Genomic DNA, 25945 nt, shown 5'->3' with positions numbered 1-25945 from the left:
TGCATTGCAAAGTAAAACAAGTGAATTTGTTTTAAACTCATGCAGCACGGCGGAAGAGTGGTGAGCACATCTGCTCTGCAGTTCTGAGGTTCACGATTCAAAGCTCTGCTGCAGCCTTCTTGTGTGGAGTTTGCTTGTTTCCCCCGTAATTGAATTTGTTTTCTCCAGATATTCTGGCTTCCTCCCACAGTCAAATCTAACTATGTTAGTGGTATACATATGGAGTAACAATAATAACACAGTTTTTAAATAGCTGTATCATAAATATATTATCAGCAATAAAATAGTCTGCAATGGGGAAAGGCTTGTTATGCAATGTCCCTCGTTGGTATCTGAAGTTGACGACTCAGTTTCTCAATCTGCTTGACCAAGAACTGCTTATCGCGACCCTCCTGTGAGAAAAAAAGTCCACACATAAACGAGTAACAACAAGAGACAAATATAGCCAAAATAATCAGAACAAAAAGCAGATTAACCACAATTTACCTGTTTGAGTTGAGCTCTGAGCAAAGTAACACGTTTACCGTAAACAGCGGCCAGAGCGATGAAATAACACATCACTATGCTGTTGGGGAGAAAACAAATCATGTAGCATGGAAGGAATGGAAGGCACTCAACGGCCACACCATTAGGTACACCTGCAAACTACATCAATCATTTACAACATCACTTTTCCTCAGTAGGGTCGGGAGAGGCAGGCTGAACCCTGGACTTTTCAATATACAGGTAGCTCACAATAAATTTGGATATGGTAGAAAAGTTCCTATAAGTACTGTTTTTTTTCAGTAGCTCAATTGAAAAAGTTCAACTCATATAAGAGTATATCGATTCATGAAACAAAGAAACACAACTCATAACTCCAAATTTCTACCTAATTTGTATATTAAAAATCATTTTGAATGTTTCTTGAAATGAGGAATTTGGGGGTTTTGTTAGCTGTAAGCTATAATCATCAAAAGAATATGAAACGTTTTCACTCTGTGGATAGTGAATCGATATACCGAGCAGTACTGCAAATCTACGAATAATTGACCCTCCAATCCCCCGATAAGGGGTTTGTAATCTGTGGTTGTTGTATTAGAGCTCATTAGATTGTTCCTAATGTCATGGTTGTCGTGTGTAGGTGTGTGTGTGTGTGTGTGTGTGTGTGTGTGTGTGTGTGTGAGTGTGTAACATTCAACTTCACTGACCAAGACAAGGCAAACAGAGGGATGGAGAAAGCCTGGGATCCAACAAAGAGAAGAAACTCTTGCGTGACTTCCGAGAGGCGGTCGAAAGACGTCGGAACGATGGCCCACATGTAGGGGAAAACGCGGAAGGGCCCGCAGCCCATTGATGGGCGAATCCTGTGTGGCAAGAATGAAACATGGCTCTTTAACAACATCCATTCATCCATTTGCTACAGCACTTGTCCGCAACTCTGCCTCAACTGTGAGGCAAATGTGCTAACCTTTTTCACTACATGACACGACATAATAAAGCACGGTAACAAAGGCTACTACTCACTCAGCTACACAGTAGATCATAAACAGAGTGGCCATGGCCCATCCGAAGAGCAGCACCACCAGGAAGACGAAGGTGGAGGTGGTGGACCGGAAGGTCTTGAGCGCCGGTCGACAGTTATAGAAGAGTGTGACCTGAGGGGACGCGACGCAGCCACTTGGAGGTTGGCCAGTAGGATTATGGAAAGCATTTTTTCCCCATATGCTTGATATCCATCTTAAGGTCCATGTACTAGTACGCTCTTGGACCTCACAGTCAGGACAACTAAACATTACCAGTGAGGCAAAACTGTGCACTCGTTAACAACTCCATGCTACTAGTGAAGAAATTGGACCAATTAACATGTAGTGATTCACTCATAGTACACGTACCACACAGATCAACTAGTGCACAGTTTTGCCTCACTAGTAACATGTAGTTGTCCTACTAATATGGCATAGTTGTGTTAGTAGTGTGTAGAAAAGTCACACAGTATGTGGGGGGCATTGCTAGTGAAAAACAGTCATTCTACAAGAGCACTGAATAGTCTTACTAATGAGGACAAAGAGCATACTAGTACAAGGACCTTAAGATGGATATTAATGATAGTGAATGAATTATTTTTACTAATTTATTCACAGTGCACTAGTTTTTATTCATAATTCAGCACACTCCAGAAGCAGGATATTTAATAAATGTTCTACGAGTGCACCAAATTGTCTTACTAGAGAGGAGAAAGAGTTTAATAGTACATGGACCTTAAGATGGATATTAAGGATATCAAATAAATTCTCAAACTGATTTATGGAAAGCTAGTAGGACAACTTTGGCATACAAGTAGGACATGCTCAAAGTGAGGGAAAAACTGTGCACTAGTAGACAACTGTGTGCTACTAATAGTACTAGAGGCAGTGTAAAATTCTACTAGCTAACATCTAATGCTTCAAAAGCAGTACTGGTAGTAGCACACAGACATCAACAAGTGAACAGTTTTGTCTCACTAGTAACATGTAGTTGTCCTTCTAGTATTCCAAAGTTGTCCTACTAAGGACAAAGAGCATACTAGTACATGGACCTTAAGCTGGATATTAAGGACATTGAATATATGCTCCAATTGCTCCCCAGACGAGTGAAGCGGAGCTGATGCGTTGTCACGGTTACCTTCTTGCAGTAGAAGAGGATGACAAACTTGACTGTGTTGATGACTGGCAGCAGGGGGCAGAAAAGAGCCCCCGTCCAGACCACCGTCTGACCGTACACCAGGTCCAGCACGTTGGCAGACACCACGAACTCCTGTCGACCAAACCACCGAGTCGCCTTGTTGGACCAGTTGTCCACCAGCATCCTGACAACGACAACCACAAGACGCCATGACTCCCCCTCAAATGTAAATGTGCGACATAGACTATTTCTTTTTGTGGAAGTGTACCTGCGCGGAAACTCCACCAACGCGAGCACGCCGATGGTGACGATGAGGTTAAAAAGGGTCAGTTTGTACATTTCTTGCCCCACTCGCGTTTCCCAGCACTGATGCAAACATGTCCAAATAAATAAATAAATCTGACAATGTTAACACCTAAACACAGTTACAATTTTACATTATAAAATAAATTATAATAAATAAATAAAAGGTAAAAATAAATTATTAGACCAACCTTGTTTTCTCAGTTTCTTGTTCATTTTTAATGCCTGGTAGCCTACAACTAAAGGTGCATTTGTTTGGACAAATGTAATGATGACAACAAAAATAGCTCATAAGAGTTTAAGAGCTAATTATCTAGCCATTTTCCATGGTTTCCAAAATCACCGAGAAGCATGTCAAATAGGATTAATACATTCACTGCCATTGACGGCTTTAGAAGTCAAATATCCATGTTAACTGGGAAGGCTGGCAGTGAATGAGTTAAGTATTATGGAATCAACTGCATTTTGGTGGTGTTCATTGTATTCTTCAGGTAGGCCTAATATGCCTTTAGTGGTACCAGGCATTAAAATGAACAAGTAATTGAAGGTAGTAATAATTTTTTTCCATGACTGTATGTTCATAAATTTGCTAAGGTGGCAAAAGCACTCACACACTGTACTTATGTAGACGTTCAGGTAAAAAAAAAAAAAAAAAGACTGGTAAAAGTAGAAGTTTTGATTCAACTCCTGTATTTAAGTTTAGCTAGTATCGGCTCAGCTTTTTACACTATCAAAACAACGTGTTCCCATATTTTTACTAATGGTGTGAACTGAGTAGCACAAAATGCTTGAGTAGTTAATGCTAACAACAGAAAAATACACCTTACTTGCAGTGGTGGTTTATGGTATGTGCAATACGTGCAGCTGCACAGGACGGCATTTCTGGTTTTCATGGCATCGTGACATGTAAATCGTTGCCGTTTGTATGGGGAATTTGCGCCCCCTTGTGGGGACATTATAGGGGGTCTTCAAGGATTTTGCTAATAAACACTGAAGTGAGAGGTTATTGATGTCAAGGAAGTATGACAGCTTCCTGGTCGAAAAAGCTCAGGTTAGCTCATCGTTGCCTCGAAAGTGACTGAGAGTGGCACAGTGTTTATATTTTTTGCTTTGCCGAGTGGTTAATTAAAAACGCAATCTAACCAAAGGGGGTCTCGCACAGGGCGCCATTCAGGCTAGGACCGGCTCTGCTTACTTGTACGTGTTTTTTTTGTTTTTTTTCCAGATTATACGAGATTTTTGAAAATGATAAGATGGTGTTTTTTTAGGTTGGTACAAGACAACGCATCCATCCATCCATTTTCTGAGCCGCTTCTCCTCACGAGGGTCGCGGGCGTGCTGGAGCCTATCCCAGCTATCATCGGGCAGGTTGCCAGCCAATCGCAGGGCACATACAAACAAACAACCATTCGCACTCACATTCACACCTACGGACAATTTAGAGTCTCCAATTAATGCATGTTTTTGGGATGTGGGAGGAAACCAGAGTGCCCGGAGAAAACCCATGCAGGCCCGGGGAGAACATGCAAACTCCACACAGGCAGGGCCGGGTAATGAACCCCGGTCCTCAGAACTGTGAGGCAGGATTTAGGAAGGGGAACAAAAAACACAAAGACATGACAGACGTCTTTTTGAGAATATTGTCCGATGAGGCAGTTGTGATTGAGCCTTTTAATAAAACTGGACTTTGGTGCACAAATGATTGCGCTTGAATATTCTGCCTTTTCAGTCCTGCTTATGTTTTCAAAAGACGTCTTTAAATTGTTGTGTCGTGTGTTGTTCTTGTATGCTTACCGGGTACTCCTCGTGGTTGTACTGGCACACGTTACACTTCTCCATGTCCCCCTGACATGTGATCTGACCCCACAGGGTGAACAGCAGAACTCCCAAGCTCACAAGGCGAAGGGACACTGCCCTGAACATGACAGATTCATTTCTATTTTATTTAGTAAATGCAAATTATGGAAACCTGTTTGTGCATTTATTCCATATCCCTGATATCCAGTTTAAGGTCCATATACTAGTACAGTAGTAGAATGTCTTACTAGTAAAACTCTCCATTACTGTTTGACCTTTCTGCACACTAGTAGGAAAATGTTGGCATACTAATAACAACTACTAGAACTAATAATGAGTTTTATGTCGCTAGTTGTGCTGGTCAAAAAAACAAAAAACAAAATCTAAGGACAAAAGAGCCTTACTTGTACATGGATCTTAAGATGGATATGTAGAATATAGAAGAAATGCTGAAATCATCATACAGTAGTGGAAAAAACATTACAAGTAAGACAAAGTCATTCTATTAGTGTAGAGAATTGTCTTACTAGTGAGGACAAAGGAGCGTACTAGTACATGGATCTTAAGGGATATCGAGAACATCAAATAATTGCTCAAATTGTTTTACTAAAATAAAGTAACATGTAGTTGTCCTGCTGGTATGTCAAAGTTGTCCTAGTAGTATGAAAAAATGTCATAAAGTAGTGGAAGGCAGTGGTGGATGTAAAGCTGCTAGTGACTGAGACACATTAGTTCAACTAATGTGCCCGTGTTGTTCTACTGGTGCACTGAATTGTCTTACTAGTGATCACAAAGAGTGTACTAGTACATGGGCCTTAAGATGGATATCAGGGATATCGAATAAATGCTCAAACGGCTTTCCATAATGTAAGTACTAGCACTAGCACTAGTACTTTGTCCTCCCTAGCAGGACAACTGCTACATTTTACTCGTGAGGCAAAACTATGCACCAGCTAAAAAACTGTGTGCTATTAGTACTATTAGTAACACTGCAAAATTCTACTAGTTAACATCTACTCTTTCACTAGCAGTACTAGTAGTGCACAGAGGTCACCAAGTGCACAGTTTTACCTTACTAGTAACATGTAGTTGTCCTACTTATATGCCAAAGTTGGCATACTAGTGTGAGGAAATGTAATATGGTAGTGGGAAGAAAGTTACTAGTAAGATATCGTCGTTCTATTAGTGCACTGAATTGTCTTACTAGTGAGGACAAGAGCGTACTAGTAAATGGACCTTAATCTGGACAAAACAAGGATATTGAATGAATGCAAACTGTAAGGAGGATTTACTCCATTACCATAATTATTATTGTATTCATTGCATTTATTTTCCTTTTGTGATGTTTGTGACTCCTGTTCCAGGCTCAAGGTAGCCAAGGTTCCATAGACGCGCAACTGTCCTGTGGCTTCAAAACCCACATGGCCACATACTCAGGTGTCTGGTTGTTATGCCAACACACAGCTTTAAGAGGGATTGTTTTGACTCACGTGAACTTAATACGCTTCACATGGCCTTAAACTTCACACATAGTCTTGACATAGTACACACGGCACATAAAAACTATAAATTGTTGCCTGTGACATAGAACTGGGTGGGCAAAGAGTCGCTGTGCGACAGCCGGTTATAACTGATGTAATAGAGACAGTGAAAGTCAAACTCTTTTCTCTTGTAAATATTTCGCCACATTAGAAATTCAACCACACAAATATGCTGATCGAACCTCAGCAGGGCCACTATGACCGTGGTGCTGGGTGGATATCGCTCCACCAGGGCGATCAGGTCACAGAGTAAAGGCACCACGAAGTTACCAGCGGTGATCACAATGGAGGGCAGATACTCAAAAATCAAACCCAGAATCCCTTTCTGACCACTCCTCTCCTGTTGGGGAGAGAGCCAAAATGACAATTATACTTTGTAGTAGGCATAGTAGTTTACATATTACACATTACAACATGACAAATATAATTACATTCAAACAAGCATTTATCAAGCAATTTTTGCAGATTTCTTTTCCTATGTTGGATAAAAGGACAAAGTATTGTAAAAATGTAATGTAAATTTGTTTTTTTTACATATTTTTAAAATTAATCGGGCGATAAATCGGTTTATCGGAATTTTGGGGCGGCTGTAGCTCAGTAGGTAGAGCCGGTCGTTCAGTGATCAAAGGTCACTGGTTCGATTCCCACCTACGACTGTCTGCGTGTCGAAGTGCCCTGGGGCAAGACATTGAACCCTAATTTGCTCCCAGTGGGCCTGGCAGCGCCTTACATGGCAGCAGTCGCCCATTGGTGTATGAATGTGTGAGTGAGTGGGTGAATGTGAGGCTTTGTAAAGCACCCTTGGGCACTGTGATGGTGTAGATAAAGTGCTGTATCAGTGCAGGCCATTTATTAACCATTTATTCTGCCAAATATCGGAATCGGCATTGGCCTCAAAAAATCCATACCGAGCAGAAACTGCTCTGTAGATTTAACCAAGACCTCGTGTGCACCAGTCATGAGTGGTTACCTGACTGAAAACAGTGGCCACAAAGATGCCAAAGCAGGCTGCCGTGATGAGCCCAAAAGTCACAAAACCCATGATGATGCGGAGGGAGTAGAGGATTATTTTATGACACAAGGTCAGAGCAGCTATCTTCTTCTTCCTAAGTTCCTCCTCCAGATCCACCTGAGGAGACCAAAAACAGTGAGACACATGCAGGTAGCACAATGTCACATTTTAAAAATGGAAGTCATTCATCTTCCATTCCGCTTATCCTCACTGGGGTCGCGGGCGTGCTGGAGCCTATCCCAGCTATCTTCGTCTTCCATTTAAGGATTATGGAGGCCACTGTGCTCTTAGGAACCTTAAGTGCAGCAGAATGTTTTTGTAACCTGAGCCAGATCTGTGCCTTGCCACAATTATGTCTCTGAGCTCTTCAGGCAGTTCCTTTGACCTCATGATTCTCATTTGCGCTGATATGCATTGTGAGGTGTAAGTTCTTATATAGACAGGTGTGTGGCTTTCCTAATCAAGTCCAATCAGTATAATCAAACACAGCTGGACTCCAATGAAGGTGTAGAGCCCTTTTAAGGATGATCAGAAGAAATGGACAGCACCAGAGTTCAGTATATGAGAGTCACAGCAAAGCGTCTGAATATTTATGGCTGTGTGATATTTCAGTTTTTTAATAAATCTGCAAAAATTTCAACAATAAAAAAAAATTCTGTCAATATGGGGTGCTTTGTGTACATTAATGAGGGGGAAAATGAACTTAAATGATTATAGAAAATGGCTGCAATATAACAAAGAGTGAAAATTTTAAGTTGTCTGAATACTTTCTGTACCCACTGTATGTAGTGCACTCAAAGAAAAAAGTGGGTGAGTGCGTGTAATGCAATAAAAGACCTGGGGCAGGCAAGGCGGACCAGCAAAGCATTTAGACTGGTGAAAAAATATTTACTGTACAGTGCATGGTGTGAGTGTGTGCTAAGTGAGTGATTTAAGAGGCGTGGCTCCTGCAGGCCGGGCCCATCCGGCGGGACAACCACAGGGACAGAAGACTGCCACACCCAAAACCCCACAGCAGGCCCCATGGTCAGCAGGGAACCCCCCCCCCCCACCGCAAGAACAGGGAGAGGCTACCGAAAAAAAAAAATCAGCCAAACAATGGCTTGTATCTCGAAAACCTTGTATGTCTGGTCACTCGTATCTCAAAGCACTACTGTATAACAATATTGTGAACCAGAATAGTGGTCTGAGTGTCCTGCTCTGACCTGTAGCTGGTAATGGATGTTCTTCTGCTTCAGCTTGGTTGCTCGGTCTCCCAGGCAACTGTAGTCCCAGGCTGTGAACACGATCAAGCTGTAGTTGCCCACAGCGCTGCCTCCCGTTGCCACGGCAACTCGAGCCGCCATCCCCAACCTGCGTGAGAGCGGTCGAGGAAGAGTTCAAGGTGTACTGAGGACAGTTTGTTTGTTTTGTCAAATAAACCCACGTGAGTCACACGTGTGTCAAATATAATGCACAAAGAGTGTTTGTTCAGACCGACCGGGCCATGATGCAGATGAGGCAAAACTGCAAAGTAGAAGACGGCGGTCAACAGGTAGGCTAGCGGGATGTTGTAGGAGAAGTTGTTGTCACCCACCAGCATGTTGCTGTAGTAGCCATAAAACATGTATGAATACTCCATGAAACCCTGAATAAGGGGGGGGGGGATAAAAAAGCATAGAGTCATTACACAATTCGTTAGATCTCTGTTTGCCAACCTTTATTGAATCAAGGCAGATATTTTACATTAGAAAAAAATCACAGCACACTTTCAAACAAATGTCACAAAAAGTAAATATACCAAAATACAATCTTCTCTCTTGTTTTCCTGTTTCGTTGAACACAAAGCTATTATTCTGTTTGATGAATGGGAACAGGTGGATAGTTATTTGTACCAGGGGCGGACATACTGTACCATGAGGCAAACACAGATTTCCGGGGTTCCCCTAAACATCTCATAAAAACTGTTTTAAAAAGTGGTTTAAGATTTAAAGCAATTGTTATTGTTTTAGTCTTAATTCCCGCGCATACACATCAAAATGCTTAATCTAGTTTTCACTGATCCCCCTCTCTTCTCATGCGATGGACTATTCCGTCTTCTAACGGCGCATGAGCAGACTTGATTCAAGAAGACAGAAGCAAAGCTAATGTTTTGGCACAGTTGTGGGGGAAATGAAGCAGGGTTACCCAAGTGGAGCAGAGAAGAGGAGAAGGTAAAAGATAAACAGTTTTTAACAAAACCTCCAAACATTTCAACTTTTCAAATGGTGACACCGAATGTGAGTAACTGACACTCTTCAAGAGTGACACTCTTCAAGGTCAGGTAGTTTTGATAGAAGCTGTTTTTTTTCTTTTCCTCTTCTTTTTTTTTCTCTGTTTCTTTTTCATCACAACTGCGCCAAGTTTGTGTTGCTTCCGTCTTCATAAATCAAGTCTGCACCTGCGCAGTAGGACAGTGGAACAGTCCATTGTATGAGAAGGTGGGGCGGGCACCCGGAGCACTCATGATAGATTAAGCATTTTGATGTGTTTTTAAATGTGTGAATTAAGACTTAAATAATAATAACTGATTTAAATGGAAGAGAACTTTATTAATCAATTTTTATGAAACGTTTGTGGGCCCCTGGAAATCTCAGGGCTCCAGGCAATTGCCTCGTGTTTGCCTACTGATAAGTCCGCCCCCGGAAAAGGGCTTTTGATTCATGTTTGCTGTAATAAATTTGTCTACAGCAAGTGCATGAGAATTACCAGGCAAAAAAAAAAAAAAAAAAGTTAATCATGCCACTTGACAAAATTTACTCAGTCAAAAAAGATTATAATAATAAATGAAGTCACCATTAAATCCCTATTAGACTAAATATGTTCTCTGCGGTTCTAATTTCAGCAAGTTGTGTTGGCTCACTTGAGTAAATTCTCACCGTTCCTGAAAGGAAGTCAAGAAAGTAATTATAGAACACAACGAAGCCTTGAGGATTGGGATCGTATTTCATGCACTCCTCTGGCCCTGAAACACACACACACACACACACACACACACACACACACACACACACACACACACACATATATATATATATATATATATATATATATATATATATATATAGTGCAAACCTTTAAGAAAGATCACATGCAAAGTCAGTGTGTACACAACACACACGTCATGTTGTTGATCAGAGTGGTTACCAGTGTTGTTCACAGGACGGCTGTCTACAGATCTGAAGACGATGCTAGGGATGAAGACGAACCCGGCGATCAGTAAAAAGGAGACAAAATTAAGTACCACCAGGAACCGCAGCAAAAGGAAGTAAGACTGGACACCTCCGCCAAAGTTGCCTGTGGTGGACGAAGGAATACAAAGTAGTGAACAACATTTCTTTAAACATGTAAATGAACAGCTGAAGCGAACTGCAAAATGCAATTTCTGTGGAAATTGCTTGTGAATCCTGACAAGCTGAAGCTGAACTGAAATGCTGTGGAATTAGTTGAAATGTAGAATGCGAGACTTGGAATGGTTTGAATCGGTTGAGAAATGTTGAACAAGGAGGAAGAAAAGTTATTGTGTAAAATAACTGGGATTTTTCTTATGAAACCATGAATTTTATTGTGTGGATTTATGGAATGTGTGAATTCTTGGAATGTTGAAATGGCAGTTGGAATGGTTTGAATTGTCAAGAAATGTGGAAGAAGGAGGAAATGAGAAATACAGTACCTCTTAAATTGGGGATTTTATTAAAAAAAATAATTTTATTGTGAAAAGAGTGGGATTTGGGAAATGCAGGAATTGTTGGGATGTGGAAAATAAACCTGGAATTATTGGAATCGGTCATGAAATGGTGAAGGTGGAGGTACTTATGTGAAATATCTCTTAAAATTGAAAATTTTAATGTGGACAAAAATGGGAATTTTATTGCCAAAAGTGTAGGATTTGAGGAATGTGGTAATTCTTGGAATATGAAAAGTAGGCCCCAAAATGTTCTAAATAAGCTGAACAGTTTGAATTGAACTAATTCGTTGGCGCACTGTACCTCCAATTTGTTGCAAAGATTTCCTCCACAGCATAAAGAGATTTAGGAACTCTGTGGCATTATTTCTCATTTTCTGCAGGGTTTTGCGTTTCCTTTGTTTCCACGACGTCATCCTGGAGGAGGCCACGGGCACCTGCATTTCCTGCACCTGCCTGGAGAGAGGAAACATTTACATGGCAATACTGTATATAAATCATTATTATTACCATGACAAAAAATAATGTAAATGTGGCAGCTTTCTTGCCGTTAATTACCCATCCATTTTCTGTAATACAAATGACGCTACATTTAAAGCTCAAAAAATAAATACAATGTCGTTAAATGTAATGTAATTATATTTTGCCATCATGGAACTAGATCTTTATTATAAATGAGACATGTTCTTATTTGTGGGCGCTCAAGTGAGAGTTGACATACAGTGGAAATAAAAAGTCTACACACCCCATTCAAATGCCAGGCTTTTGTGATGTAATAAAAAGTACTACCAAGATAAATAATTTGAAAAATGTCTTTAATTCATGTGACGTATAACATGTATAACTCAATTGAAAAAAATAGAGAAATATTTTCGAGAGGGGAACTAAAATAAATAACTGACATAATGTGTGCACACCCTTTTAAAACTGGGGATGTGGCTGTTCAGATTTCACTAATCGCATTAGTCAGCATACACCCGCTTACCATTTAAAGTACCTCTGATTAACCCCAAATAAACTTCAGATGTTCGAGTAGGCTTTCCTGATATCATTGCAGTTTTTTTTAACCCTCCCTCTTTCTTTATTTTTCAATTGAGTTGTGCATTTTGGTAACGTCACAAAAATTCCATTTGAGCATGGGTGTGTTGACTTTTCTGTATGTGGTCAAGTGTGACATTTCCTACACTTTGGCAACAATACAAAAAAGTTAAGCTTTATTATTATTATTTTTTAAATAAATACAACAAAAATAAGTTTCAGACCTCACAGCCCTTTTCAGCGCCATGGGCAGCGGGATTGTGCGGAGGTCCCGAAGCTCCTGGTCTGTTTCTCTGTAGCCCTCCACTTCATCATAATCCTCCTCCTCCCCCTGTACTTCTGTGGCTGCTGGGTTCCAGTTGAAGTGAGGGTAGTTCCGATTGGACCCTCTAGATGAAGGACGTCTTAATCTCAGTGACTCATGGCCATTGGAGTAAATGTCATCTACCACTGCAAGAGAATGAAGGCTTTTAAGACATGTTTTAAACAGGTAAAATAATCACATTTTGGTGTTGGAACAAAATAATGACACACGTTCAGCGTAGTCGTCCACATGGTCACTTGATCCTTGTCTGTGTGGGTCCATTTTTCTGACGTATTTTACCCTGTAAGGCTGTATCTGCTAATTAATGTTAAAATAAAATATATATAACAAAGGGGATCTTGTCTTGAAGAACGTATGTATTTCCGGGAGTCTCTCTCCCCTCCTTTATGGACTTCACACCCTTTGCAGGTGGACACACTTCCTTGTATGCTTTAACCCATTATATCCTACGACTAGTGCTGCAATTATTCCCATTCGTTATCTAATAACGAAGTTACACTTAACTGAACAATAGAAATTGCAACAAAAAAAAAGAAGTGAAATTGTGTCATGACCCAAGTATAAAAATGTTCATTGTACTTAAAAATATAAAAGTATTGTCTGTAAAGCATGTTTGACATAAATCATACCAAGAATCTTATGTAGGTGACTGTGTAACATACAGTGGATGTAAAAGGTCTACACACTCCTGTTCAAATGCCAGGTATATGTGAAGATTTAAAAAAAAAAAAAAATCTGTACAACTCAATTAGGAAAATAATGAAATCAGGAAAAGCCAACTAGAACGTCTGAAATGTATTTGGGGTTAATCCGAGGCAGTCTAAACGGTGGCAGGTGTATGCTGACTCCTGTTTAACATTAACTTGATTGTGATTGGTTATTTCAGAACCCATCCAGATCCTCAGTCATATTAGGGTGCCCACACTTATGCACCCACATTGTCTAAGTAATTTTTTATTTCCCCTCTTTTATTATTATTATTTTAGATCTTTTTTTGTGTTGTCAAGGTGCAGTTCCCAGTGACAGCTAAACCAACGTCGCATAGAATGAGAATTATCAGGGCAGTATGTACTGTACAGTATTTGTCAAAATGAAAAAAAGTTTTTGCCATACGAATGACAAGTAACATTCGGAACATGACATGGCTGAAAGGGGAACTCAAAGCAGGAAGTGCCACAGTTAAAAAAGACATACAACCAAATATATTTGAATGAATAAAGAAATCTAAACACAATAAAAAGAAACATTTGAGATCCAAATGAATAGAGATACTTGATCACATAACACGCTGGGTGGACTTAAAAGGTTGATGAAGCATTTAAAGACTTTAAAAACACACCAGTCCAATTACAGACTTGGGCGTGCACAGGAGTTAAGAGTGTGTCAAAGCACAGAGCTTTTCAGTCAGAATAACAATACAGTACTACTAAAGAAGAAGCCATTGAAACAGAAGAAAATATTGCAGACGTTTTTTTTCCTGCCACATGAAGTCACAATCTGCAGCATTACATTCATGTTTCAGATTACGTGGTAGAAAAACACTCAACAGCTGAACTGCAGAAATCCCTAAGAAAAAATCAATTCATTCCTTGTTCCATTTTAGATATATAGTAGTGTAAATCAGCTGCTGGAATGTCTTGGCAGTATTGCAAACATTTTGACCGTGTTGGAATAGAAGAGAATGCACTGTTAAGGGGTATTCACATAACTCTTGAGGCATGTTTTAATTGGGTTCACACACATCATGTTTTTGCATTCGCGCCATACGGCGAAATGGTTCCCCAATGACAGCGTTTCGGACCTGTGTATTGTTCACACAGTGGTGTCTTGAGATGCGACTGTAATTCATTCCATGACCCTGCTCGTTATTCAAAACACTTGCATCTCAGATCATCTTTCCCCATCTAAATGAATGCCATTGAAGTAGCTTCCATTAAGCCTCTTCTAAAAAATAGAATGCTGGACGCTTCCATGTTAGCAAGCTATAGACCCATCTCAAATCTCCTTTTCATAGCCAAGATTGTTGAGAAAGTTTTTTTTTAATCAACTCAGCAATTTCCTGAACTTATTGATCAAAAAGTCAATTTCAATCAGGTTTCCGGACTCATCACAGTACAGAATCTGCTTTTATCAAAGTGCCAAATGATATAAGGTTGAATACTGTCTCGGGAAAGGTGTCAATTATGTTCTTGTTGGACCTCAGTGTGGCTTTTGATACGGTAGATCATAATATACTGCTGAACAGGTTGTAAACGTGGGTAGGCCTAAATGGAACAGTCCTTAAATGGTTCAGGTCCGACCTGGAGGAAAGGAGTTATTTTGTAACCATTGGAAGTGTTCAATCTCATCGAATGGCAATGACCTATGGGGTCCCTCAAGGGTCAGTTCTTGGACCCCTCCTGTTCAACCTGTATATGCTACCCTTGGGTCAAATTCTTCAGAAGTTTAATCTTGACTATCATAGCTATGCAGATGACACAGTTATATCTATCAAGTTATATCTATCTCCAGATGACTACAGTTCAATTAAGGTGTTGTGTCTCTGTCTGAAAAAGATAAATAACTGGATGAGCCCAAATTTTATTCAATTAAACCACAACAAAACAGAGATAATTCATTTTGGCAATAAAGAGGATTGCTGTTAGTAAATACTTGGAGTCACTCTCTTTAAAAACCAAAGACCAAGTCTGAAACCTTGCTGTTCTGATAGATTCCGACCTGACTTTCAACAGTCATATCAAATCAATTACTAAAACTGCCTTCTACCATCTGAAGAACATATCCAGAGTCAAGCAGACCAGGAGAAGCTCATCCATGCTTTTATCTCAAGTAGACTTGACTATTGTGATGGTCTTCTGACTGGACTCCCCAAAAAGAGAGTTAAACAGCTGTAGCTCATTCAGAATGCTGCAGCTCGGGTTCTGACCAGAACAAAGAGGCCAGAGCATATTACTCCAATTCTAAAGTCTTTACACTGGCTTCCAGTCAGCTTTAGAATAGATTTTAAAGTTCTGCTACTGGTCTATAACTCACTAAATGGTGTAGGTCCTGAATACATGAAAGAAATGTTAATGGAATATAAACCCAGTAGGGCTCTGAGATCGACAGACTCGGGTCAAATAGTGGAGCACAGAGTCCAAAGCAAAAATGGTGAAGCAGTATTTAGCTATTATGCTGCACTCAAATGGAGTAAGTTGCCAACAGAAGTGACGTCACCCCCAAGTGTGCATGTTTTTAAGTCCAGGTTAAAAACTCTTTTTTCTCATGCTTTCCAGCATTTCCACTTAAATATTTTTTTGCACTGTACGCTGCTTTAATTGTACTTTTATTTGTTTTCTCTGTTTTAAATGGTTTAATCATGTAAAGCACACTGAGTTACCTTGTGTATGAAATGCACTATATAAATACATTTGCTTTGCATTAATCTGTTCAAGCCTTTCCCCCAAAATTGCATTGTATATTTATAAAAAAAAAAAAAAAAGCACTCTACATATTGTACTTAATAAAAACATACAAAAACAATGACATAATAAAATATAATGTAAAGAATTAAACAATTATTTGCCACAATTCTTGCTTCAATTGAATGGACTATGTGCTGCTCCTTCTGGTGTGTGCGGCTTGGCCACCTGGGACCAGTAGAACAGACAGAGACACACACACGAAGTTTCACAATTGACTCAGTAAGCTGAATCAATTAGTTATTTTCACGATAAAGAATGTATGCCTGTTAGTGTTGTTATATTGTCTGTCTCCATGTGTTCCTTCATCAGTTCAAATATCCGTTGTTTAAAGAGACACCACATGGCTGATGCTATTTGCCCATCTATGGCGTTTTCCACCATTTGTTAACATTTAGTGACAGAGGCAAAGCTGTTGATTGTTTTTAGTACATGTCAAATTATTTGTTTTATGTTTAGTTTGACAGTAAACAACTGGGAGTGGCAATGAACAGCTTGAAGTCTCTTTTTTTGAAGAATTGTTTACTATCGGTCAAACTGCTGCTTGTTTTGAACTGAGTTGAGTTCACTGCCACCATTATACAGCGCTTGTATCGCAAAGGTTTGGTGGCAAGTCAAAGCAAAAAATGATCTCCTATCTCAAGAAATTCGGAACCGGGTCATTCGTATCTCAAGGAATCATTGTACATGTAAAGAATATGTGATACACTGTTGGAATGAAAAGTCTTAAGCAAACTCCACCTCATGTCCCTCCAGTTCAGGAAATCAACTTTTCACTCAGTCGTTTTTTTCAGTTTTATCTCCATTTGTTATTTTCGTGTTATCTTTCTTCCCAGTGTCTGTCTTCTCCTTGTCTCCTCCCCTACCTCCTTTCAAAGCCCTGCCCACTATTATACAGCCCACAGCCACCACGTGTATGGCAAAGTAGATGGACGACCAATAGCTGATGGTGTCGGAGGCCTTGAGCAGCACAAAGCCCATGCACATGTAGTCATACGCTCGCATCTTCAGGAACCAGTGGACCCAGTCGAAGATGTTCTGACCGCGCGGGCCCAGCCGGGCTCGGACCGACGCTTCCATGGCCGACTCGGCGGCGATGCACAGCGGGATGGTGAGGAAGGAGAGGTAGTATCCGGCGTGTAGGCCGTGCCAGTATGCGCTGATGAACATGGTCCAGCCCGCTCTAAGTATACAATACATGACAAACATTTGTCTTTTTATGCTCCAGCTGATGCATTTTCGTTTGCTTAAAGCTGAAAATGCTTTAAACTAGCGTTTCCCAAATTTTATCAAGTCAAGACCAAGCAGATTTCCTCTCTCACCTGAGTGTGTAGGATCTGAAGGGGGCGTTGGGGTAGATGTAGTGATGCAGCCACCACTGCACCGTCATGTTCCAGTAACGCATGCCGTGCCGCACCTTTACGCAGAAGTCCGTGTTGTAGCAGTCGATGTTCTGGATGGTTTTAAAGTCGTATGTCTCCTCGGTCAATGACTCTGGGCTTGAGAAAAACAGAAAAAAACCCTTAAAATTTTAAAAACAAAAACAAAAGGAAACACTGTATTTTTAACTCCTGCTACCACTATCCCATTTCAAAACCAAAATCTTCACTAGCAGTGTTTTTTTTTTTCACGTGCCCTGAAGCAAAATTACTATTACTGTTTTGCATATTTAACTAGCTGCTGGTGACACACATTTCAAGCGAGGGCAATCCAGTTTCAGGTACCTGTAGCTGACGGTGGGTCCCCCGCCCGGTTTACACTGAGCCCGTTCTGGATAGCAGCCGAGACCAGCGCTAATGCATCCGGCCTCAGCGCCGCACCACGCGGCATAGAAACGCATCCTGAACATGAAGAACACCACTACCATGTAGAAAAACCTGATGTGAGGGCGAAAGAGAATAAAATTGGTGATTAATATAGAAATTCACAAACAACTGTAGAGATAGGACATGAACCCTTCATCATACTGAGAGCTGTTTCTAAAATTTTTCCCTTTTAAGCCGTGACCCAAAGGCTAAGATCATCGCCTACCACCGTGGGGGACCTAGATTCAAGACCCTGACTGGACCATCCGCCAACATCTCCCGGACTCACGGCTGTGGTGTCCTTGAGCAAGACACTGATACCCCGAAATGCTGCCCGGGCGCTTCAGCTGCCCCATGCTCCAGTGTGTTCCACTAACATGTATATGTGTTCACTGTGATGGGTTAAATGCAGAGAACAAATTTTGTGTGCATGCATGCATGCATGTTCATGACAATAAAAGGTGATTCTTCTTCTTCTTAAATTAATAAATTTCTGACAGTGTCAATCAAAACTGAGCAATATTACATTTTCAAAAGACTTCAAACACTATGTCCAAACTTGTTGTTAATTTATTTTTGCTTGCCTGTGAGCATACTTTATTTTTTTCATTACAATATCATATGAACGAGATGAGCATTTTGAGCATTCCGTCTGCAGTCCGCAGCCCGGTGGTTGAGGACTCCTGCTGTAAAGACCTAAACTAAATAGCGACGCAGGTCTTGTGAGGTCACCTGAAGAAGAAATTGTGATCCAGGAACTCGTCTGTGCGGACGTAAGCCAGTGGAAAGACAGAGTTTACAGCCAGGAAGAGAGCACCGAAGACGGGCACCAGCTTCAGCCGCTGTAGGCATGGTCCCCAGCCGGGCAAGGACAGCGGTCTGGGCTGCTCCAGCCAGTCGGTGTAGGTTTGGAAGCGAAAGAACGGGCCTTTTGGGGGGAGGATGACAGGAAAAACACGAGAAGGCAGTTATGAGAGGACCATGACGGACAAATGAACAGTGGGGATAATGCCAGCTCAAGAAAACACAAATGGGCATGGGGGAAATGTTGGCATTGGACGGGTGAAGGGATTGAACAAAAAAGAGAGTAGAGCTACATTAGTGCTGGTTATAATGTTTTACTATACTAGTAATATGGATATGGACTCACACAATGTTGGACAAGTAGCCGTGAGACAAAGAGAGACAACGGTTAAAAGTCAAGGCAAAGTAAAACCATTTCAACAGGATTAACAACACATGCAATCTCTTTCCACATATTCGCTGAAAAGTGACACAACTTCCTCACCTGTCATTATGCCCACATAACAGTAGCTGTACGACACGATGTCATACAGCGAGGGCTCCCGAGACAGACACCCAACAAGCGAAGACCTCGCGAAGGCGCTCACTTGCTTCTTTTTCTCCAGGTGGAAGCTAAGCACCTCGTTGGCCAGGCTCACCATCTAAATAGCGTCGACGTGCAAAAACTGGAGAACGAGTGCATGCTGTTTGGATTTTGGTTCGCAGACAATTGCGTACCTTGAGAGTGAGAAGGAGCTGGACGGCATTGGCAAAAGGCGTCGGCGCTGGCAAACCGAACCACGTGACCATTCGGAAGAACAGGAGGTAGAGAAAGGTCCAGGAGAGAGACAACGCAGGGGCGAGCCTTCATACACAGGGAACAATGTGTTCAGTATTAGCAAACACGAGCATTTGTGGCTAACGATGTCATAAAAAAATATGCTACAGTGGCTATAAAAAGTCCACACACCCCTTTTCAAATGCCATCTTTTTGCCATATAAAAAAATTACACCGAGATAAATAATTTCAAAACTTTTCCAACCATTCATGTAACCTATAAGCTGTACAACCCAAATGATTTTTTTTGAGAGGGGAAGTAACAATAAACAACTGAAATAAGGAGGTTGCACAAGTGTGTACACTTTCTTATATCAGGGATGTGGCTATGTTCAGAATTAACCAATCGCTTTTCAAATTCACAAATTCACAATGGGAGTCAACACACACCTGCCACCACTTAAAATCTCTTTGATTAACCCTTAATACGTTTCAGATGTTTGAGCAGTCTTTTCATGCCTTTTTTTTCTTTCTTGCTTTCTAACAGAAGCCTGAAGGTTTTGTGCAAACACCAACTGCTATTTGGAACTGTTCAAAATTCCCTCCACCTTAACTAAAGCCCCAGTTTCATCTGATGGAAAAACACTATTAGAAACACTGATATACACTCATAACCTAGATTCTAATATTTGTTCCATGAGATTGTTTGAATTTATTCCCAACAGTCTATTCACTGCATGTTTTAGCATTCCTCTTGGCTGCACTGCTTCCAGTAGTTTATGTAGACATTAGATTTTTGTTGTTCAATCAGATTTCCTTCTGTATGTGTTGTTATGTGATATAATCTGGCCAGGGCCTTCAGAATCAGTAGTGCTGGTCGATGTAACTTAAACGATAATAGAAATGGAACAATTTCTTTAACCAATCAGATTTTAAATTGGTCCTTACAGGGCCTTGGTGCTGGCCCTTGATGAGGTCACCATTTTTCTGACCTTGGTCATTGGTCAGAGCAAAACTTGTTACAGAGAACTTTGACTAGCAAAAACACCTGTACAAATCAATACTTTCATCAGCCTATTAGCATAGCTGCCCAAATCATGTTAACTGACTGTCACAATATTTATAAAAATGTTTTTTCTTGTCGTCTATGAAGAATTTCACCTAGGTCATGATAGAAAGCAAAGATTGAATCAGAGCAAGTGGACTCTTCTTGCTTGTTGAAATTGTGTCCCCACCCCTCCTTGTTTTCCAAAAACATTCAAAAATGATGTCGGTAATTTTGCAATTAGCATTTGATAATCTTTTGGGATAAGTGCAAAAAAAAGTGAATTCCACTGTATCCGAGTGATGTTCAACAAAAAAAACAACTACCTCCAGCTGCTCTTGATAATAAGCCATGTTACAATCACCGTCACCAGAGAGTGGAGTGTGTGTACATGACAGGTGGCGATGGTAATGGAGAGGCCCAGAAGCATAGCTGCCCCCTGCTTTACAGGAGGACCTGAAATCATAATTATTACCAGATCAACACCCCAACTCCCATCTACTGACAAGCAGTGACCAATGAAAAAGCACAGCTGTATCATTTGTAATATACAGATTACAACTGTCCAAACCATGGAACACCTTGCTAATACACTCACTGAGGTAACGAAAAAGGAATCCAACTGGGATGGAGACTGCAAGGACTCCCAGGTAGACCAGCTCATCAGGAGACATTGTTCCTCTGCTTGCAAAAAAAAAAAAAAAAAAGAAAAAAGAAAGAAAGCATTCAGCATTCAGGTATGTCTGAAAAGTTACAGGACTGGAGTCACAAAAAATATATTTCAAACCCAAACTAAAAACAAAAAATACCAGTTTTCCCCTTCAGTGTGGGCCAGGTGATCAACCAGCACGTCTTAAAAGAGAGCCTACAGCGTTTGCCTCATTCGATGCTCATGAAGAAAGTTGTAGCAGGACAACTTGTGGCCGCTTGACCACCACAGCACACCACCTCACAATGGCCTAAGCATCTGACAGCTTCAGCCCCCCTAAAATATTTGGTAATATGTGTTAATGCCAAAGTTATATTGTTCTCACCCCCCTAAAACTGATCTTCAACTCCCCTCAATAAATATTAGTGTCCCGCCTCTCTCAATCCCAGGGGGATAACTTCCAAGGGGCAAACTTGGAGTTTGGATTTCAAATGTATCTTTTGTGACACCATCTTTTCTAACACACCTCGAAATGGCCACAGTATTGGGTACCCCTGCATAATCTAGTTAAAATTAATGTTGCTATTCTGCCTTTTGACTGTACTCATGTAATAATGTTCACCTATTCTTAGCAAAAATGAAATGCGATATTGAAAGTGTGACATGACTAACTACACTAACTGTAATGATTTAATACTGTGCCTAAAAGTCAAGCTGAAAAAAAAGAGGGGGGAGGCTGTTTACAACTACAGTGTAGCTACACGCTAACAATCGTTATTTCTGGTTTTAGTGATTTGCATGTTAGAGCAAACTTTTATTTTCCCAGATAGGAAGCGATGTCGCGATCCTAATATTACATTTATATTGCAAAGATTAAGTTTGACACTGAATAAAGGGTGTTTTTTTTTAAATGGCCAGGTTGTGCATCTCCAACCTTTGTATGCAGGTCGATACAAATTAGACGCAGCTCCACATTAAATGCTGCAGCTTCGCGCAATTTTTTTCGCTTTACAATAGCCTGGTTAAGGGTTCGATTATTAGTGACTTAGTCAACAATGTACTGGAAATACACACGCATAAACGGAACTTAGTGAACGTGTTAAAAAGTGAAAGTCAACACCCAGGTGGACATACAGCCGCGTTTCTCAATGCTCGGACAACGTACGACATTCTAATTTAAACGCCGAGCGTAATTAACGTTTACACAAGCGTGTTTGAGAACCTCCAACATACTTACGCGACTGACGACAAACTAAGTGGAGATGAACCCAGCCCCGTTTTGCCATTCACGAACGAGTCCCCACACGGATGTGCAAAGTACTTCCTGGTTCATGACGTCAACCTTCATGAATGGACGCAGCCATTTTAGCTTCGTCGTGGGCTTTATCATCACTGGAGTTAGAATTTCTTTTTGCTATGCAAATGAAAATTATTGAAGTTGAACTTTACTCACACAATTAGAAAAAAAGAAAAAGAAAAAGTCAACTGTTTTTTGGTCACACCAAAGTATTTATTGAAAACTTGACAGGAAGTATCAAGAACATGCATCCTGACTGACATCCTTCTTAATCCTCCTCCTCGTCATCAGCTCCACCAGCTCCACCCTGGCCCTTCTTGGAGTTCTTTCTCTTGACGCGGCCCGGACGTCCACCGCCGTACGGGGACCTGAGGGAGAAGTCGATGTGCTTCTGGCTGTCCAGGCGGACCACAAAGGAGGGAATGTTCACCACCTGCTTGCGCACACTGCGGAGAGATTAAGGGGGAAACGTTAAAACGTGTCAGTCCATCTTGAAACCCATGTTTAAAGCTATTTTATGAACATGGGAAAGTGTATCTACACTACTCTCAAAAAGTTATTTTGGGGTTTTTGGGTCAAATTTCAGGATGTGAACTGTACCCCGCCCCCAGTTAATTGCCACTCTTCACTCACGCAAATTCATTGGTCCATCTTTAATGATAAACACTGATTGCCAAGACCCCACCCTATTGTCGCTCTCCGCTCACCATCCACTCAATTCCAGCGGTTTTATTAACTTTGCAATTTCCTGCCCAAACAAATGTAACACTACGTTGTCATTCATCCCAATAATAAATTAAAAAGTTAGTGAGGGATCCTGTACATGATTGTTGCACCCATTTTTTGCTTCAAATGTATTCACCATATGCTGATGTAATGCAATGTATTATGTAACTATAACATACAGCTTGTGTTATATGCATTTTATTTTTGCTCGTCTGTCTGCAGCCAGGTCTGCTTTGAAAATGAGAATCTGTTCTCAATCGCATTACCTGGACAAATAAAGGTTAAATAAAAAACATTACAAGCAGACTGAATGGACCCTCGAGGCAGCCGAGGAGATGCAGAAGCGACACATAATTAGCAAGATTTCTGCTCGACGGGTACATTTATCACCTTTTTGATTTTTAATTGGACAGTCCCAAACACGTCCAACAGATAAAGTTAGTGTTATCGTAACACGCCATGAAGAATAAGCCTAATATGAAAGGCCATTTTTGAAAAAAGTCTTAAGACTTTCATTGCAAAGTTCGGAGGAGGTCAAATTAAGGTTATATGTAATGTGTATGTGTATCCTGAAATTTCACCACAAATACCCCCAACATGTTTGTGAGTAGTGTAATTTTATACAGGCTTCATTGACGAGGAATTCTTGACACCACAGAAAATCTGCACATTTAAGCTTAATCATCAGCCTGAAAAGTTGACTGTACCGCTTCCATTGCCCGAGGTGCAACCCATACCTTACCTAACAGCCACGGCGTCAGTCCGAGCGCTCGTTGGCAGGATTGGCTCTGGGCAATGCTTTACTGACAAGGTATACGGCTTTGATACCGCATTGACCTTGATGATATATTTAACCCATCTCAGCGGTTAAAAGCCAGCAGTCCTCTGATGGAAGTGGAAGCATCGGGCATCTCGTAAGACTCAACACCCTTTTCTCCAATATGTAGAAATGTTGTCATCGAGGGAGCGTCAACGTACCGGATGTGCCTCTGGCGGATAAGCACGCGGGCGTGGTGGATGCTCTTGGCCAGTCCGAGCTTGAAAACCTGAGTCTGTAGCCTCCTCTCCAAGAAGTCCTCAACCTTAAGACCCAGGATGTAATCCAGCTTCATCTTCGCCTCGTCCAACACGCCGATACGCACCAGACGCCTGAGCAAGGCATTTCCTACATGCGACAAGAGCATTTAGTTTCCCAAAAAAACACCACCCAGGCCTATGATCCAGGTGAGTACAAAGCCTCATTGACGAGGAATTCGCGACCACACTGAAAATTCAGACCATTTGAGAATTAAATCACTGGCTCAAACATCAAAGTGGCTATTAACACCAAGTTTAGTGAATACCTTCGAACAGGCGCTTTGGTTCCTTCTCATCCAGAGTGAGCAGCTCTCTGGCAGCCTTACGAATCTTGGCCAGGGTGAACTTGACCCTCCACACCTCTCGCTTGTTCCTCAATCCATACTCACCTAAAAGACAGAAGACCATGGTCCATGAGTGTCATATCAACAAATTGAGCTACATTAAGTATAGTGGTACTTGAAATGTAAGAGTAATCTGTTTCATGGCTAAACTCATACTTAAAAAAAAACAAAAAAACAAAAAAAAAAGTTGGGGCACTTGTAAATCAAGGTACCAGTGTATAGCAATCAAGACCTACACACCAATGAGTTTCAACTCCTGGTCGAGACGGGACTTCTCGAAGGGACGGCGGGGGGTGACGTATGTCTTGCGACAGACCCAACTCCTGGCAACGGGCATGGCGGCTTACAAGTGCCTGTGTTACAAAAGACAATACATTCATCAACACAAGCTCAATTAAAAGTGTATTTACCTGACAATCAAAACACGACTTTACCTCATTAGAAGTCGACTATTTAAATTGATACATGCGACTGATTTCAGTGAATGCACCCTAGTGAGAATGCATCACAAATCCGACTCAATAACAAAAAGCACGACGGCGTGTCCGCGGCCATTGAACGTTAGTTTTAGATGCATAAATACTCAAAGTACCAAAACAAACAAAAATATCGTGACTAAAATCCACGTATACTAGCGCAACCACGCGAGTAGGCCGCACATTCGCCACACCACGTTGCTCCAGGAGACTTGTTAGCATTAGCATATGCGTTATCTTTTTGGAAAAACGACACAATTCCATGCCAAGATTCATAAATGACTCAACTAGGCAAGCGATGGGGCTTGATATGTTACACTAGGAACCTTTAAAGCGACTACAGAATTTGCGAAAAGCCAGCGGAATTCTTTCCGTACCTGCTTTGCCCTGGCTCGCGTAATAAAGAGGAAGTTACTAGCGGCCCAGATGCTTTTATATGACTTGCTACAAACTACATATCCCGCCGTGCCTTTCGCTGATCAACCGGAAGAGAGGATGTTCGGCTCGTTGCCCCCTGTTGCCGGCAACGCATATCAGCATACAAACGCATACTGTTGAGTACAGTCAGATATTTGTTTTTTAAAATGTATTTATTATTTTGTATTATAATATTTCTTTTTCTTTTTTTCTCTTCCTTTTGGCTTGTCCCGTTAGGGTTAGGGTTAGCCCTGGCAGCTCCATCTTCATCACCCTTCTAGCAATATACTCACTGTCTCTCCTCTGGACGTGTCCAAACCATCGAAGTCTGCTCTCTCTAACTTTGTCTCCAAAACATCGAACCTTGACTGATGATCTTATTTCAAATTTTATCCAACCTGCTCACTCCTAGAGTGAACCTCAACATCTTCATTTCCGCCACCTCCAGCTCTGCTTCCTGTTGTCTCTTCTGTGCCACTGTCTCTAATCCGTACAATCTAATCTAATCCGTATTTTATAATACGCGCGCAATAATATTATACTTCCCACTTTGTGCTAATTGTAAAAATATCACTAGAGCGTAATTAGACTATAGACTAAATTTACCATGTACCAACATACAACATCTAAGATTTAGATTTATTTTAGTCCCTCCTTAATGCTGCTTTTCTTTGCGCGATGTTGTTTGTACTACATTATTATTTTGACTGTTTATGCGCTTTGAC

At 41.0% G+C, this 25945-nt stretch overlaps 3 protein-coding genes across 7 annotated transcripts; all 3 read right to left on the bottom strand.

Moving 5' to 3' along the window:
* Positions 1 to 56: 56 nt before the first annotated feature.
* tmc4 (transmembrane channel-like 4) lies at positions 57 to 12623 on the bottom strand. Its single transcript, XM_061675470.1, is given in 17 exon segments — positions 57 to 392; positions 487 to 565; positions 1191 to 1346; positions 1507 to 1637; positions 2644 to 2827; positions 2912 to 3009; positions 4741 to 4861; positions 6467 to 6624; positions 7255 to 7413; positions 8502 to 8649; positions 8777 to 8802; positions 8804 to 8923; positions 10194 to 10279; positions 10462 to 10611; positions 11304 to 11455; positions 12262 to 12487; positions 12572 to 12623. Coding segments are annotated over 17 exon segments (2130 nt in total). The 3' UTR covers positions 57 to 308.
* Positions 12624 to 13093: 470 nt separating this feature from the next.
* mboat7 (membrane bound O-acyltransferase domain containing 7) lies at positions 13094 to 22188 on the bottom strand. 3 transcript variants are annotated; one of them, XM_061674535.1, is made up of 9 exons: positions 22121 to 22188; positions 20833 to 20915; positions 20561 to 20690; positions 19150 to 19276; positions 18917 to 19073; positions 18361 to 18556; positions 17548 to 17700; positions 17146 to 17322; positions 13094 to 17006 (listed from the first exon to the last, which is right to left on the bottom strand). In XM_061674535.1, exons 2-9 carry the CDS (start codon positions 20906 to 20908, stop codon positions 16601 to 16603), a joined length of 1422 nt encoding a protein of 473 aa, XP_061530519.1. In that variant the 5' UTR covers positions 20909 to 20915; positions 22121 to 22188; the 3' UTR covers positions 13094 to 16600. The 3 variants fall into 3 exon arrangements, with proteins under 3 accessions (XP_061530519.1, XP_061530520.1, XP_061530521.1); XM_061674536.1 differs by having other exon boundaries at positions 20833 to 20918; positions 22121 to 22181; XM_061674537.1 differs by lacking the exons at positions 20561 to 20690; positions 22121 to 22188 and having other exon boundaries at positions 20833 to 20914.
* Positions 22189 to 22369: 181 nt separating this feature from the next.
* On the bottom strand, positions 22370 to 25251 carry rps9 (ribosomal protein S9). Of its 3 annotated transcripts, XR_009768495.1 has the most exons (6): positions 24762 to 24883; positions 24568 to 24680; positions 24250 to 24372; positions 23885 to 24071; positions 23649 to 23791; positions 22537 to 22626 (listed from the first exon to the last, which is right to left on the bottom strand). XR_009768495.1 is itself a non-coding variant. In XM_061675678.1 (5 exons), exons 2-5 carry the CDS (start codon positions 24662 to 24664, stop codon positions 22449 to 22451), a joined length of 585 nt encoding a protein of 194 aa, XP_061531662.1. In that variant the 5' UTR covers positions 24665 to 24680; positions 25181 to 25251; the 3' UTR covers positions 22370 to 22448. The 3 variants fall into 3 exon arrangements, 2 of the variants coding, with proteins under 2 accessions (XP_061531662.1, XP_061531661.1); XM_061675678.1 differs by lacking the exons at positions 23649 to 23791; positions 24762 to 24883 and adding an exon at positions 25181 to 25251 and having other exon boundaries at positions 22370 to 22626; XM_061675677.1 differs by lacking the exon at positions 23649 to 23791 and having other exon boundaries at positions 22370 to 22626; positions 24762 to 24875.
* Positions 25252 to 25945: the final 694 nt, after the last annotated feature.

Source organism: Phycodurus eques, chromosome 4 (assembly GCF_024500275.1).
Source record: "Phycodurus eques isolate BA_2022a chromosome 4, UOR_Pequ_1.1, whole genome shotgun sequence".
NCBI classification, from domain to species: Eukaryota; Metazoa; Chordata; class Actinopteri; order Syngnathiformes; family Syngnathidae; genus Phycodurus; species Phycodurus eques.
The sequence above is the reverse complement of the archived record's forward strand: the minus strand, read 5'-3'. Positions and strand labels throughout refer to the sequence as shown.